General features: G+C 52.8%; 7 protein-coding genes across 7 annotated transcripts; 4 read left to right on the top strand and 3 right to left on the bottom strand.

Annotated features, from left to right (window-relative positions):
- Positions 1-409: 409 nt before the first annotated feature.
- PV08_07165 (uncharacterized protein) lies at positions 410-841 on the bottom strand (the record flags this gene model as incomplete). Its single annotated transcript, XM_016381497.1, has 1 exon — positions 410-841. One exon carries the CDS (start codon positions 839-841, stop codon positions 410-412), a length of 432 nt encoding a protein of 143 aa, XP_016234599.1.
- Positions 842-3,653: 2,812 nt separating this feature from the next.
- PV08_07164 (uncharacterized protein) lies at positions 3,654-4,329 on the top strand (the record flags this gene model as incomplete). The annotated part of the gene is made up of 2 exons (XM_016381496.1): positions 3,654-3,753; positions 3,818-4,329. The coding sequence occupies 2 exons, from the start codon at positions 3,654-3,656 to the stop codon at positions 4,327-4,329; spliced, it is 612 nt and encodes a 203-aa protein (XP_016234598.1).
- Positions 4,330-5,635: 1,306 nt separating this feature from the next.
- PV08_07163 (uncharacterized protein) lies at positions 5,636-6,295 on the bottom strand (the record flags this gene model as incomplete). Its single annotated transcript, XM_016381495.1, has 1 exon — positions 5,636-6,295. One exon carries the CDS (start codon positions 6,293-6,295, stop codon positions 5,636-5,638), a length of 660 nt encoding a protein of 219 aa, XP_016234597.1.
- Positions 6,296-7,877: 1,582 nt separating this feature from the next.
- On the top strand, positions 7,878-8,209 carry PV08_07162 (plasma membrane proteolipid 3; the record flags this gene model as incomplete). The annotated part of the gene is made up of 3 exons (XM_016381494.1): positions 7,878-7,894; positions 7,983-8,117; positions 8,188-8,209. The coding sequence occupies 3 exons, from the start codon at positions 7,878-7,880 to the stop codon at positions 8,207-8,209; spliced, it is 174 nt and encodes a 57-aa protein (XP_016234596.1).
- Positions 8,210-9,647: 1,438 nt separating this feature from the next.
- Positions 9,648-11,957, top strand: PV08_07161 (uncharacterized protein; the record flags this gene model as incomplete). The annotated part of the gene is made up of 1 exon (XM_016381493.1): positions 9,648-11,957. The coding sequence occupies one exon, from the start codon at positions 9,648-9,650 to the stop codon at positions 11,955-11,957; it is 2,310 nt and encodes a 769-aa protein (XP_016234595.1).
- Positions 11,958-13,010: 1,053 nt separating this feature from the next.
- Positions 13,011-14,540, top strand: PV08_07160 (uncharacterized protein; the record flags this gene model as incomplete). Its single annotated transcript, XM_016381492.1, has 1 exon — positions 13,011-14,540. The coding sequence occupies one exon, from the start codon at positions 13,011-13,013 to the stop codon at positions 14,538-14,540; it is 1,530 nt and encodes a 509-aa protein (XP_016234594.1).
- Positions 14,541-15,000: 460 nt separating this feature from the next.
- PV08_07159 (uncharacterized protein) lies at positions 15,001-15,400 on the bottom strand (the record flags this gene model as incomplete). The annotated part of the gene is made up of 2 exons (XM_016381491.1): positions 15,001-15,304; positions 15,372-15,400. 2 exons carry the CDS (start codon positions 15,398-15,400, stop codon positions 15,001-15,003), a joined length of 333 nt encoding a protein of 110 aa, XP_016234593.1.
- Between the last annotated feature and the right edge of the window lie 141 nt (positions 15,401-15,541).

The raw sequence follows: 15,541 nt of genomic DNA, 5'->3' as shown, positions 1-15,541 counted from the left end.
GGACATCATACTAGACTTACGAGTACATGTAACAGAAAATTGGAAATCTGTCGAGGAGGCGATGCAAGAGCATGTTGTAGTCGATCAGGGAAGAGGCACGGGCGACTCACGTTCCTGCAGCTTCATGCAAAACGTCGCAGTGGATTAAGGACGCGTAAGATACTTGAGACAGGAAGAGCGATCAATGGGATTTTTGCTCCGCTATAAATAGAGTGAACACATGTACGCATGTGATTTGGATCTTATCTCGCCCTATCTTATCCCAATCTTATCTCAATCTCATCTCCAAATCCTCGTACGCTGATGACACCCCTTACATCTCACCACACATTGACCAAGAACTCACTGGCTACAATATCACCCTCAGTACTATCCATTCCATCCGTCCCGACGTAAAGGCCACCACATCTCACAATTTAGAGGCTCCCTCAACTCCCGCAAACCATTTTCTCGTATTCTCCCCAAACATCTCCCCTCTCGGTCTCTCGTGCTTCGCGTCGGTGTCGATGCACCCAGTGTAAAGCACAACGAGGCCTTGGAACTCCGGGTTCGTCAGGTAGACGGGACTCCCGCAGTCACCGCAAAAGTAGCGGCTTAACTCGATGCCGCTTTTGGTATTGCTGTCCTTGTGACATTTGATTTTGTCCTCTCCGGAGAGTATGGTCAACTTCGACTTGAGGACACGCAGATTGTTCGCAAAAGCCGAGCCTGTGGTCTTCTGACAATTGCTACAGTGGCAGAGGACGGTTCCTCGAGGTGAGCCACTGACGGTGTACTTGACTGCCTGACACAGACACGAGCCGGTGACTGTCGTCGGAGGTGATGATGGCTTCTGAGACATGGTGGATCTCCGATGAATGATACTCTCGGTTATGGATATTCGTGATGATCGCTGTTGTTCTGGCTGGGAGTGAGTGTCCTTCGAGGGCCGCAGTGTACCTTACATTTGGCTATTGTTGCAAGCTTCTTTGCTTCGTAGGCTTTGATGGGTTGCTCCTCATCTGTGATACCTCGGCACTAATACGAGGCTAACCCAAACAGGGTAACAGAGTCGGCTTTCCAGCCCCCAGTACAAAGATAACCACAATAACGACCGCTTACAATCACTGCATTATCAAGAAGTATTCCCCAGTTTTAAGAGACGTATCTTATGAACGAGACACAAGTAACTTGTAACAGAATGGGTCTGTAAAGGGGAATGAAGATCTTGTTAGTTGCCCAAGCACATCGGGGGCGGAGGCGGGGGTTGGGACCTTTAGAGGTCCCTAATTTACCTTGATAGGTACTCACGTCTCAACTTTAGGCGGGCTTATAGGGTTCAATAGCCTAAACCTGTACCTACAATGCAGGCACATGAGGACCATTCTACGTTAGGCATGTTACCCGAATGCGTGCCTTTAAAGGGGTCGCGGCTGTGTTTACCCTTCGGCCTGCTCTCGAGACGGGGGTGGCTAGATAGTAATGTTACACAGCCAAGACGTGTTGTGAGCGATGAAAAGCTGAAAAGAGGAAGCGAGACTACCTGTTACGGACAGATGCCTCAGGTAGACTGCTATTTGAGTTACTTGACACGGCTGGTCGCTTGCCAATTCGCCGACGGTTGACGCGCTCATTTACTCGGAGTACTCGGTCGCATCTGCAAGAGATTACTAGAACCCTTGAAGAGGGTCTTGTACAGATGGTCTCTGGGATCTTGACGACAGGAAACGACGCAAGGTAAGGCAGGGGTCAGAATATTGCAAAAAGACGAGGACCAGATACAATATTGAGTTTTGGTACCTCCGGATATACGAGACGAAGAGGGACGTTCTCGCACTCTATAGAATTCAAAGCGGCGAGGTTGCCCCTGACATGCACTATGCCTGATACGGAGGAAACCACATTCTCGTGAACACGCCAACAGGACGCGGATATGACAGATCGACTTCGGATTGCCGAACGTAGGTACGGAGTACTGTACAGTACACACAGTGAGGCGCCAACACGGATAACACCCACTCCGTACCAAGTCGCACCCAGGGGTGCCATGATTATCATTTGCGAGGGAGTTAGAGCACTACTGCACTGGAGTGAGAATTTCTCAAGATGATGGACGCAAGGATGCCCAACGGTGGCCAGCGACAGTACCAGACCGTGTGATGAGGCATGGATTTGTTGGCAAGAGGCCGGCTTCGCTGGCGCTCCCCAAGCACTAGTAGCCACATTGTTGAGCTCGGACGAGGCGAAAGCCAAACGACGGCCCCAGCGGTCTGGACCACTGTTGGGCAAATGTAATGCTAATAATGAGGCCCTTGGAGTATCATCTTGGGCGTCTCACCATCAAAAGGATGGCCGGCCGCTAATGGCAGAACTCCATCAAGGCGACGCGACCATGGTTGTGGCCTGGACAGCAAACACACTTGCCGGTAAGTTGGTCCCTACCTAGAGCACCGTAGGCACGTACCCGTACTGTAGGTGCTCAACAAACGAGGTGTGCAGGAGTTGTTTGCTGGATGATGGAGAGGTTTCAAAACACTCTGGCCTCGTACGGGTAGTAGCGACAAAGATTGAGTTTCGACTGAGTGATGTATCGCGGGATGTTGGATCGGGCGGGCAGACGACGTGGCACAACAGATGGATGGCACATGGTATCGTAGAGTATCGTACGTACTGGCAGGTATGTGATGCATGCAAGCAAACAGCCCAATGCGGCTTCACCCTGCCTGAGGTTTCCTGTTTGTTAGCGCTGCGGATGAGACGGGAGAGGCCCTGCCTACGAGGTACCTGGAGGCGGTAAGCTGTAAGCCCTTCCGTGGTCCTGTAACCGCCTGGACGGTCTCGGCCTCTGCGCTTATTGACCTGAGCGGCAGTTGAGCACAAGGCAAATAGGGCCGTGTGTCCGGAGGTTACGGAGCCTGCACAGACGCTGAGGCAAGGGATCTGCTCGTGTAAGCCACGAGAGCAGCACCGAGAAGTAAGTTAGAGGTCGCTCGCTGCCGACAGTACAGTTCTATTTCTCATCACTTACTTCTTGTATCGACGACCGTGTTCCATCTGGTGGAGTCGCCGCCCATTTCGCCTCCAGCGCCTGCTTGGGACCTTGTATGGTCTGGATTCGGACTTGGGTCGGGCGTCTAATACAAAACCGTGCGTGCTCACTCCATCCATCGCCTGCAGGGTCGCCGACTCCTCCCACTATCTATCGCGCCGCCTGCTGGATCCCCCGTCATCGGGTCATCTGTCCATCTGGTCAGTTACGAGTTACCGCTCTAGCTTGGTCCGCCTCATCCTGCTCCAGTCCGTCCTCAGCCACCCTGTCACAATCTCCCTCGCAGGAACCTCCAGTCCCCCGATAACACACACATGACACATCTGCGCTTCCTCACCATCACCTCCGACTCTCTTCCCTTTCGTCTCTGACTCCTACCACCACCTACTACTCAACCACGGCCACCACGCAAACAATACATTCACAATCCGACTTGAAGCAAACAACTCACACCCTTGCGCGCTCCTTCCAGCACTTACCATATTACTCCGCACTGCTTCCCGATCCCGTCATCAGTCACGAGCCTGTTGAGGACCTACTAGCTTCTTATCTTGCCTACCATTCTTCCCCCCAACTCACTTCCATAACTTCTCATTTCTGAAGACATACAAGTCCACAACACATCATGTCTCGCTCTCGCTCCAACTCCTCAACCTCCAACCTCTCCAGCAAGGAGCTTCCTGCCGACAGTATGGCGATCCAGGTCTCCATCAACGGTGGCAAGAGTACGTTTGCCCTAAGCAGAATCAGCCAGATATTGCCTCAGATGACTAACACGTTTTGTCGCAGCCATAAAACTGAACGTCCGACCTGTTCACACCATCTCCAATGTCCTTGAATTCCTCTCAGCCTCTACAAACCTGCCTACAGACAGCCAGCTTATGCTAGACGGCAAACCTCTCGAACCATCCACCACCGTTGCAGACCTCAAGTTAGACGAGTCGTCGACCCTACAGCTCTCATCTCCCTCACGGAGCACAACTCCTACACAACCCGCGCCAGCAACCGACGTGGTCACGCAAAAGCCATCGACCTCAGGTACTTCGACCCCCACAACATCCGGAACTGCAACCCCGACCAAGAAGAAGTCCAACCGACCTCGATGTTCAAAGGACGGATGCAAAGCACCTGCTCAGCCTATTGTCGGAGACTGCGGTTTCTGCCAAAAGCGCTTCTGTGGCAAACACCGCATGCTGGAGTCTCATAACTGCGAAGGACTCGAAGACGCTCGACGCGCAGACAAGGATAGGAATGCGGCCAAGTTGGAGGGCGAGCGTACTGTCATGCTTCGCGGCTTATAAGACATGCGCAGGCACGATTTGTTCGTCCCGGATGTGACTTGATGATGACAGGTGCATCCCGGGGATTTTTGTCATTTTGTCTCTTGCCTTTTGCGTTTTCAGTACTGCATCGGCGTCAGCGGTATGTTACAGGGCGGTAATACAGAGCCCATATGGAACTAAGGATAGGGTTGACTGTAATGGGTGTTCCCCTTGACACATACGGAACGACTTTGAATTTTTTTAGGGCCTTGCATTGGCCGAGGGATGGTATTCAAGCGGCGGAATTGAGGGCCAAATGCAAGGGATGTTCCCAGACTCTGACCTTGAGGACACGCTCTGGCCTGGAGATGCTGGAGATTCTTGCCATTATAGCTGCAAGACAAAGCATTGATATTGTCCATACCGACCAAGGTATTCAGATATTGCAGACACTTGATATACTTGGTCTGACAGATTCAATGCAACGTCATATTCTAGATGATCCTTCTTCTATTCGGTTTTGTTTTTCATTTTCCGAAGACTTGAGACACTTCGTCCTACACGTATAGACTTCGATTTCCGACGAGGTTGAGTGATTGAACTTTCTCGCAAGTCTGTGTAGTCCCAAGCGGTCCAAATCATGATCCGTAAACACATGCACATGGAGTTGGCACATAGAGTTCTTTCTTGGTTCACTCGGTTCTGGGGTCTGTAGAGTAAATGAGTTGATCTGTCGGGTCGACCAATCCATTCGCCATGCGGTCAAGGAGCTGGCACGCCCTCTACGTACAGGCGGGTACGAGTGTCCGTGTCCGTATCCGTATCACAGTCCGTACGAGGACTCCCCAGGGGTAAGGCGGAAAGGTCAGGTGTGAAGAAATGGCGGCGGCTTTACCCCGTACACCCTCCATTATCCAGCCAACCGGGCCGGTGTGGTGATGATGAGGAGGAATCCACAACAAGAACAACAGATTACTGGACTTGGCGGCGAGATGTTGTTGTCTGGGTCCATTTTCCTTGGTTTGGGCGTTGTCCTGGGGCTCTCGTGCCGAAAGTTCCAAAGTACTGTACATTTGACGTACAACCGCATGATACGGTAAGGAAGCGTGTCGTTCCTAGTCGTAGTACGCGGTAGTACTTAGGTACGGGCATGTCGGCACTGAAGGTATTCGAGGTACTCAGTGTGAGTGTCGCTGTTGTTGCTGAAGATGAGTTCGATGATGTCGTTGCTCCTGATGCTGCTCCTGATGCTGCTCCTGATGCTGCTCCTGATGCTGCTCCTGATGCTACTGATGACGACCATGATGATCTAGAGTTTTCTTGAATCAACTCTTTCCAAACCTCCTCATGGCGTCGTTTCTCTGTTCTCCCAAAAGTTAAAGGTACTAATCATTTCAGGATTCCACCTGTTGTTCGCGTCACCACCACCACGACGGTTGCCATTGTTGTCCAGCCTGAACCGGCCGGCGTCGCGTTTGCGCTTGCAGTATTTCCTCGCGCACGTCTCGACGGCACTCCAGTCCTCGGGCTTCAGGTAACTCTTGACAGACTTGCCGTCGTCGAGCAGCTTGACAAACGCCTCGCGGACCCACGTGAGACAGTTGAAGGCCGAGTCGTCCTCTCGAAGCACCATGTCGCGCAGCAGGCCTTGCAGGCGCCGTTGGTCCGTGACTTTGGCGATGGCGACGCGGACCAGGCCGCTTTGGGCCCCGACGTTGGACGGGATGTCTTGCTCTTCGTAGATGAACTTTCGCGCGTCGCCGTCGTCGAGGACGTGCGCGATGTGGTACCGCACGCCGGGATCCTTTCTGTCGGCTGTCTGCGGACCGACGATGATGGACCAGTGGTACGAGTCGCAGTCAAAGGTGCTGCGGAAGGTCGAGAGCGTCGACGATCCCCCGCGCGGATAGAGCGCAATGTACAGCCGAGGTTTGTCTTTGGTGGAACTAGACGATATCGACCGGATGAATTGCGGTCTCGACGAGCTCGACGCTGACGAGGTCATGGCTGCTGGAAGAGTCGCATATGGGGGTAGCGTCCACAGCTTCAGAACAGGACCTGTTTTGATTGATCCTAATTCCGACGCGCCTTGAGGGAAGTCGATAATTCTTTTCAGATGGCGAGAGCTGTTGTTGGCATCGTAGAAATTGGACACGTTCGGTTTATTTTTCGTTCGAAACGTCGTCGTCGTCGTCGTCGTCGTCGACGACGACGATGACAGCGAAGCTACTAAGCCACCCTAACAAACTGCTCGTTACGCTGAATACGATTTCAAAAATGGTCTCCACGATCGGGACTCGGAAGAACGATCGAACCAAGAAAAGCTGTGTTTGGCGGAGTTTGTCGTTCGGCTGCTTGAGCGCATTTATTTTGCTTCGCCAATAACGCATTTCTGATTAGCAAAGAATGCCAGTTTCAAAGTGTCTGGATTTGCTTATTGCTGAGGGAAATGCATTTTGCTTATGTGGTCTGATCCAAACCAATCACCGAGTTGTCGGACGCACCTCTCGTCAAAAAGTTCACGCAAACCCGAGCCTCCGTTCCCATTCAAGACAGGTATTGTTCTCCAGGGAACTCATATGTGCCTAGGTAATCGACGCGCCACGGAATCTCCGGTCTACGGCGAGAGGAACATCTGGAGAATCACGTGATCTGTTCTTTGCTCAAAGACATCAGGGACAAGGATCGGACGGGGTCACGCCCAACAAGAACAAGTCCTCGTACTCTGGATGTTCTCCGAGAACAAGAAATTCTTGTCGATCGCGCACTCGTATGAGGTCAACCTCAGCCTAGCGAGCCGAGTAGAGGGGAGTTGTGCTCTGTTGTAATGGTGCCTTGGTGACTGCGCCACAATTGAACAGCCTGGTGAGGCGGAAAGTGTCGAATGAACTGCTCCCGAAGAACGCAGACATATCACCAGCCACAATGATCCCGCCGGTGCCATGCCATGGGATGACGACGCAGAAAGCTTGAGGCGGTAAGGGCAAGATTGATTCGTTCTAGTGTGGCCGAACTGTGGCGCACGACAAGGCCCGATGGAGATCAGGGCAAGAGCCATGACGAGAAGCAGCAAAAGCAAGGCACAAGTGCGTCATGCATTGTGTCATGGCTGGAGGCGGAAGAGCAGCTGGGGAGCTAGCGAGGCCCTGACGAGCGCCTGGAGAGCAAACAGTCAACTAACAATCTGACCTACAGTAGGCACCTAGGGGCTAGTACTAGGCACTTGGTACAGGGCAGGGACGCCCGGGCGTGTACGGAGACATCATCGAGTGCTTGTGGCCGTCTGTACCAAGGCAGCTAGTGAGGTGAAGGAGCGCCTATTCATAGCCTGGCTGATGCCACTAATGACAGCCCCAGGACCTGGATAATCACAACTTGAAAGTCAATCAATAATCCATCCAAGCAGCAGCCCAGCCACAGCATTCTTTTAATAAGATCCCTCTCTGCTCCTGCTCACGTCCCGTTTCTGAGCGCAATCACTTCCACCCATCACAAATCTCTCTCACAATCCATTCCCGATCGCCCTGTCGACCTTGCTCTCATCTTTGTCTACTCGTTTCATCACATAGACACTCAACATCGCCGCCATGCCTTTCACCGCATCGTGAGTATTGCTCTATCCGCCAGCTTCCGCGCTGCTTCCCCTCTCCTGCGAGACGGACGCCGAGCTGACCTGACCGTTCTTTATCTAGTGACATCTGCAAGATCATCCTTGCCATCATCCTCCCACCTCTCGGTGTTTTCCTCGAGAGAGGATGCAATGCTGATTTCTTCATCAACATCCTGTTGACCATCCTGGGTTACATTCCGGGTATCATCCACGCGCTGTACGTTCAGACCTCACCAAATCTGCTGCAACACGCACGACGTAGTAGAGGAAGCTAACCTGCGCAACAGCTACATCATTCTCAAGTACTAAGCGGAAGTCGAGCACCGTTTTCTCCTCTCCCGACCGACCGACCATCCGTCCTGCGAGGAGCGCCACCACCTCGTATTCTATGCTTGATATCCCATTCCGCCTTTGATTTCGCGAGTATTGTACACCAACCTTTTGCACAACGCTATCAAACATTTGCGCTCCGCATAACCCCGGTCTGATTGATTGGTCGACGGATACAGGGCCAGGCAAGGATAGAACAGGCAGCCATGCCAACTGATGATGGATGATCACGTTCGTCCATTACTCAATTTACTGGAGGGATAATGCAGCTCCGTTCGACATTCGGGGCACAACGACCCGGACTGGTGCGCGTGGGCACGGATGTGTAAACAGCTTGATAGCAGCATAATGGAGACTACTATTTACCTTGAGCTTGAGCTTTTGGAATTCTGACCGATCCGCCTTTCCCCGTGCCGTGCTTTGGCCCAACAAAGATCTAATCTCCTGACAGTTGTCTGGCCTGAGATCTCATTTTAGAGGACCTGCCTCAGTCTTGGTGAAACGAGCACTCCAGGCCGGAATCTGGTCTTCCGAAACCGTTAGATTTGCATTATTACGTCTAGGTGTATGAGAAGTTGCCCACCCCGGCAACCCTCCCGATCGCGGATGTAGACGACGACGGACGCTATCTAGGCCGGAGCTTTGGAGTGTGGAAACACGTGGTGTTGGGAAAATGGGAATAACATCTAGGTACTCCGTATGGATAGCCTCCTACAATGGTCTGAGAGCTGGCCGGTATAGCAGAGGCCAATCTCACTTTAAGGAGATCGTGACACTGGATCAAGCGAAGCAAGCTGTCTGTGATGAATCTGCACACAACACCTCGCGTCAACAGGAGGCTCTCCCAACTTCTCTTCAATTCGAGAAATGTCCCCTGATCAACTGCGAGCCTACCAACAGTATATCAGCAATCTCGTCGCAAGCGCCCGTTCGCGGCCAAGTTGTTTTCAGAGCGCCATTGGAGGGATCTGGCGGATCACGTGTGCGGCCTGGGCCCCTCCAGGACTGAGGGTTTCGATCCCTTAGCGCCCTCATGCTGAATCTTTGCCAGTTTCACGATATACAACCGACCGTTGGAAGCGGAGGTCGATGTTTCGCGCGCGCCTGGGATGCTATATGGCGTGTCCGGATGTCAAGCCTCCATCGTCATCACTTGCCGCAGGAAAAAATGTCATCTTACTATCCCTCGTCGAGGGGCCAGGTGAGTCAGTCGACAGTTTTGATGTTAGAAACCCCTTGAACCGGTATATCTGTTTCCGGCCGCCCTGGAGTTTCGACTTTGAGATCTCTGTTCGCTTCTGGTGAGCTCCCTTCCTGGCGTGCAGAACATGAAAGCATCATTCGCAGGCCACATGCCGCAAACGGTTGAGCCAGCCTCGAGATAACCTACGACGATGACAAAGAGAGAACGTCCGTCATGCATTATCCGCCCTGGACCGCCCTCCTTCCGGCAGCAGTCGTCCCCGATGGCGTCCTGCTACGCTCTCGGGCAGCCTCGACGTCTACTACATGTTTACCTTCGTCCCTCCTCTCGCTCGTACCTCAGTGTGCCGTTGCCTGCATACAATTGTTCGCGGAATCCAAATATCCAGGAGCTACCTGCTCTGCCACTTCAGACCTTGAGTTTCTTTGCACCGAAGACAACACGTCGGATCTTACGATCGGAGAAGCCGGTTTACAGTGCGTGGTGTCGTTCTGCACTGGCCAAAATCAGCTCCAAATCGGGGTGTACAACGTCTGCGCTGGTATCGCCGGAGCACAACCAGAGACGGCCCGAACAATAACAGCAACTCTGTTTGGAACCTCGACAACGGCGGTCTTCTCGACTACATCGCCCTCCAAGGCCTCGTCCTCGCTGACATCGCTCACAGTGGCATCGTCCACGATGGAGAGCCTTCCACCTTCGGTGACCCCTCCTACCTCTACGGAACAACTAAGCATGATTGTCATGGCTCCCCCCTCCACGACGACAGATTCTGCAGCTCCTGTGACATTCTCTTCGGGAGTCGATTCTTCTTCCTTATTGAGCCCGTCCCCCGCTACAACCTCAACCCCGCAGACCACCTCTTTGAGTAGTGACACTTCGGGGAGAGAAGCTTCGAAACCTGTACTCAGCACTGCGCAGATCGCTGGCATTGCAGTCGGTGGTGTTGCCATTGCATTGGCTGTATTTGCTTTACTCATGCTTATGTGCTGGATGCGTCGAAGGCGTCAAGCTAGACGACGGAGCCAACGACGATCTCGGCTGGTCGAGGCAGCTCCCCCATCGGAATATCAGAGCCCGCCAAAGCAGGGCACTCCAACAACTTTCAGTAACGTCAGCTCGACCTTGAACGTTCCAACAACAGGCGCACGATTCTATGCCCCACAGCAGCCATCAGAGGAAAAGCGGCGAAGCTTTTGGAGGCGGAGCATCCGCCCTGAAGAGATAGGTGTGGCAGTGTCTCCAAAGGCTCCTGGCCCGGATTCTCCGATGAGCGCGAGTTCGCAGCAGAGCCTGACTCGACTTTTGCCAACAGCACCAAAACGCGCACTATGGCCTGCCCCTCTCAATGTGGAAGCCATGAGGGAACGCCGGACGTACTCTCAAAGACCACCAAGCGATGCCACCTTGCTTGATGAAGAAGTGGAGTCCAAAGTCGATCGGACTGAAGCGATCATGGTTGACAACCAGCCATTCATCCTCGAAAAGCCACCTCTGGCAAAAAGACAAAGGACCGTCCCAGCGCCTCTGAAGCTACCGGTCGTGCCTGAGGACCGAACCCAAACTCCCACTCAAGCTGTGCGTATCCCACTTACGCCGACTTACGATAACGGAAACGTCGATTTGATATCACCACCACGAGGTTTTGCAACTCCCCCACCGAGAAATGCGAACGTGGCAGAGGAGCGGCAAAGAACGACGACTTCGGTTTCGATTCCGGAGCGGAAACTAGCCCCCTCTTCAGCTCATGCGAGCAGAGACGCCCGTAAATCGCCTCCCGCCGGCTTTTTCCCTCCTTCAGGCGAAATCGGCGTCTGGCAGTCTCCAAGAGAGGAACCGTACGTAAGAGCTTCGCGGCTCACACCAGCCGTAGCCAGTCCAATTGAAAGGCACAGCTCGATCAGCTCTGATTTTACCGAAATTGACGAGGATACCACCCCAGAGGAGGTGAACAAACAACTTGGACTGACAGCAAACCCGCCAACGCCGTCGGTTGTTACAACAAGAGTAACTGATTCACAACCTGCTCAGGCGAGCCCGATTAAAGACTTGAGATACCCTTCTATTCCTCGATCTGCAGCCATTTCTCGGCAAGCTGAAACCCTTGCAAAGCCTGCCCAGCTTCGAAACCCGCCTGTAAGATTTGCCGGCCCTGCCTCGCAGAGGGATCGGCTTGTCCGAGCTGAAGCTAGCTTTGTCCAGACAGATACGACTTCGTCTGATGGTTATCTGTCCGACGATACCATCGAATGGCCTGTGCCGCCTTTGTCCAACTCAGATTCACGGCGGACTAATATGACCGCAAGCAATCTAAGGCCAAGCCTCGCCCATGGTAGAGGCACTGCGCCGAACCGCGGACGACGACCACTTTCTCAGATGATGAGTCCATCGTTGAATGAGATGGTCGTCTCAGAGGCCATGTCGACGAAGCTTACTGTTCCTCAAAGATCTCCCTCGAGCAAGGCACGGCTTACACCAAGCAAATCGAAGAGCGGGGATCTCTATCTCACGGTCGATCTGTAGTAGCACATAAGGCCGGAAGAACCACTGGTGTGGCGATTGATTGACTCGCAACTGGAAAACATGTATTAGTAGCTTAGACGCGACCACGGTTGATATTTTCTTTACGATGACTACCCTGTACGACATACTACAGAAAAGAAAGACACCAGACCTGGAGAACAGTTATTCAGACATATAGGCCAGGGCAGATTGACGAAATAGCGATGCAATGACCATGAGGCATTCAATCCTGTGACACTGCAGGTCCAACATCGTACCTACACAAATTTTCGCTGGCCATGATTGAAACGCGCACGCTCTAACAAACCCCCTCTTGGATGAAAAATCATCAGAAAGGATGTTGGTTTGCGTGTGTACACACGTTGTGCTGGGGGCCCAATCAAGACGAGGCTGCGGCTGAGTAAAAGTGGTTTTGGGAAAATAACTTCTGTCCCATTATTTAGGAGAAACTACCTCAGCTTGCATTCCCATGGCCAATATATATTTCTACTGTCGCCAGATCACCCTGCAATTTGATATGGAATAGCTCCACAGCGTCAACTCTCTCCCTTCAAACATCTCAATGACCACCGTTGCATGTATGTTGGTTTACTCTGCTCAGGCGTGCCAGTCTATGTGCTTGGAGCGCTCTAAATTGTGATCGAGGGAAGCTCTCTAGCCTGATCACTGTTTCGAACTGGTTTTCGCTCCCCTTCCATCCAGCGGCAGCACAGCATCTCATGTCTGTTCCTGGTCGATCAGCCGTACGGCTGGTTGCCTCGAGAAGGAGCGGTGCTCAGATGGAGACTACAGATCTCCCGCCCGCACGGAGGAGCTTTCATCCCAGCGCAAAGATCAAGTCTTTGTCACAGCGGAAACCTTTGAATCGGGATGTATCGACGCGAACTGCCTCGATACGCAATCCAAAGCTCCGTGCAGGTCAACCCTCACGACGGACCACCGAACCAACGCGCCAGGAAAGTCTAAAGCCATCTCGTCCACGCGTCGAGTCGATCGCGAATCATGTGGCTATGACTTGGCTAACAGAATCTCCTCAACTCTTGGTATGCAGCCATGAATGCCGGGAATACAAAAAGCCTTACTGATATCTTATACGCTCAGAAACCAGAGAAGCTGTTGCCACAAGTTCTGGAGTCCTCCTACGAAATCCCAGCCTACAAGTCTATCGTGCTGTTGGTTACTCCAGGTCTGGCACATTTCATGGACCGTGAGCTCTTCCTTCGACCTCTTCTCGAGACTTTGCACGGCAGACTTCTATCTGGACCCCGGATGCGGACAGTCAGAACAATCGCTGCTGTGGTCGATGCTCTACCAGCGCCACAAAACAGGGGATTGAAACCAGATGTACTGCCCGCAGAGGGTGTAGCATTGCTCCTTACGAGACATCTCTTCAACAATTACAGGATATTGCGCGGCCAGGATACCACCAAGAAGGAGGCCAGCCCTCCAGCCGCATTCAGTTTCCTATCCACATTGTCTCACGGTTTTCTCTCGCCGTTGTGGCACAGCAGGTACAGGCTGACTCTCCCCATCGCCAATACCTTATTCCTGAATGGACAACAACACACGATGGTCAGTGATCAATGGGCAGTTCCTGTTGGATATGTGGAGACCAAGCCACTGGTTCAAAGCACGGAAAAGTTGAGTCACGTTGTTGTGAACCTGAGCTACGGACCCGAAACGTTGCTTGACGGCCACATCCCTCTTCAACCCTTGACGCTAGAGCGCGAGATTACCCAATGTATGGGCAATATATTGACCAAGATTGAGGTCAATGGAGCGTCCGTCCCTGCGTCTCAAGAGCTTGAGTCGGCCGTGGCAAAATTTGTGGCCTCCCGTCCGGATCATGGGTCGGTGGCTGTCTATGCCTTGATTCGACCTCCCCATATCGACGAAGAGTCCAAAGCCGTCCAGCAGCTGGCGGATGACGGGAAAATCTCGCTGGTCACTTCAGCACTTTTGCGTGGAGCAAAGCTCCACAAGGTAACTGGCGGCGGTGGTGGCTGGGGCGAGAAAGCAGGGCTCTTATCACTAGAAGCCGCTGACACTCTGTGGCCTGTTACGCAACCAACAATGCAATTTCCTGCTTTGGAGGATGATGGCTCGACGACCAGCATGCCGAAGCCTTATGAGATCATTGAGAAAGGAAGCACCGTTGAGTTCTTTGTGCACACAGGGACAGACCCATCGGAGAAGACGGCATGTCTTGCTGAGCCCGAAGAGGCCGCCGTGCAGCAAGGTCGGTCCACCACTTGGGCTCTTGGCACAACGTCTGGCCCAGAGGTTCTCACTCGGCCGGTAGATTTGGAAGTCAATGCCGATCACTCCCCTGGTGTCAGGTTCTTGCCAGACTACTTTGGAATGTTGACTTATGGTAATTTGGCACTTAAGGGTACCAAATTGCCGAGAAAGGAGAAAACTTCTCTTGAGGACATGACTCTGAAAAAGTGGAGGACTCGAATCGACGTGCCTGGTTCGCACTTCATCTTGGAGGCCAGGCCTGAATACTATCGTCAAGCAATGGCCCGTAAGGAGGCCGCCAGAAGTCGAGGGCGGACGAGGAGATTTTCTCAAGACCATTGACCGCGGAAGGTATCGTGGCAACGCTTATTCATGCCACTAGCACCGGGCGCAGTCGAGCGACTCCATGTATCGACAAGTAACCCTGATCAGTATCGAATGATGCCCAGTAACTCATAAGACAAGCGAGGACACTTGGGACGACGCCTACTTGGACACAAAAGGGCGTCTGCGTCGGGTTGCGATAAAACCAACCGCTGCTGCGAAACCCCTGGCCGGACAAGCAGTCGAAGCAGAGCAATCGGAAATGCCAATCTGCAGTACTCTGTCTCAGTCTGTCTCAGTCTTGATGACAACGGGTTCTACCTTAGACAAGGGTTCGGGCTTGTCAGAGAGTATGATCCAATTGGTCAATGCCGTAGGTGCGAATTACCGAGTGGGTGGCTGGATCAATATATAGAGAGGACTCAGATTTCAAAAGGCAATCATGGAATGCGAAAAACCGAAACAGACATGCTTGGTCTCAGGTAATTGAAGATCTCATTCCAGATACATCCACATCATCTAGTTCTTCCATAACTTGTAATACCACCCCAAGTGATTCCATGAAGCCGTTCACGGCGACTCGAAGCATGCGGTTGGTGGTCGCATTGTATTCAGTGCGCAGAATGGTGCCACTCTCATTCTCATTCTCGGAGGGAGGGTTACCCTTGGAGTCTACCAAGGAATAACTCCGTTGGACAGACGAAGAAGGCTCTTGATCAACTTTGAGGGAACGCATGGCAGTGGAGGCAAGACGGTGGTCCGGAAAGGGGACATCGATCACACTGGCAGATGGTCGTCAGTACCATTCCACTTCATGATTGGGGCAGGACAGGATCGGGCGCTACGTACAGCGAGCAAGGAAATTCGCTTGCTGCCATGGTTGAGAGCGGTTCACCGTGTGTACCGCAAGGACTGCGATTGAGCACGCAGGGCAGAGCGAGGAGGGTTGATTCACTGCTCTGTGCCAGGGACAAGGGTCTGGGTCGCCAGGGACAGCCCAAAGTCTCGGAGTGGGCTGT

This window comes from Exophiala spinifera (genome assembly GCF_000836115.1).
Source record: "Exophiala spinifera strain CBS 89968 unplaced genomic scaffold supercont1.5, whole genome shotgun sequence".
In the NCBI taxonomy this organism is placed as follows: Eukaryota; Fungi; Ascomycota; class Eurotiomycetes; order Chaetothyriales; family Herpotrichiellaceae; genus Exophiala; species Exophiala spinifera.
Note: the sequence above shows the minus strand (reverse complement) of the source record. Positions and strands in the feature narration are given on the sequence as shown.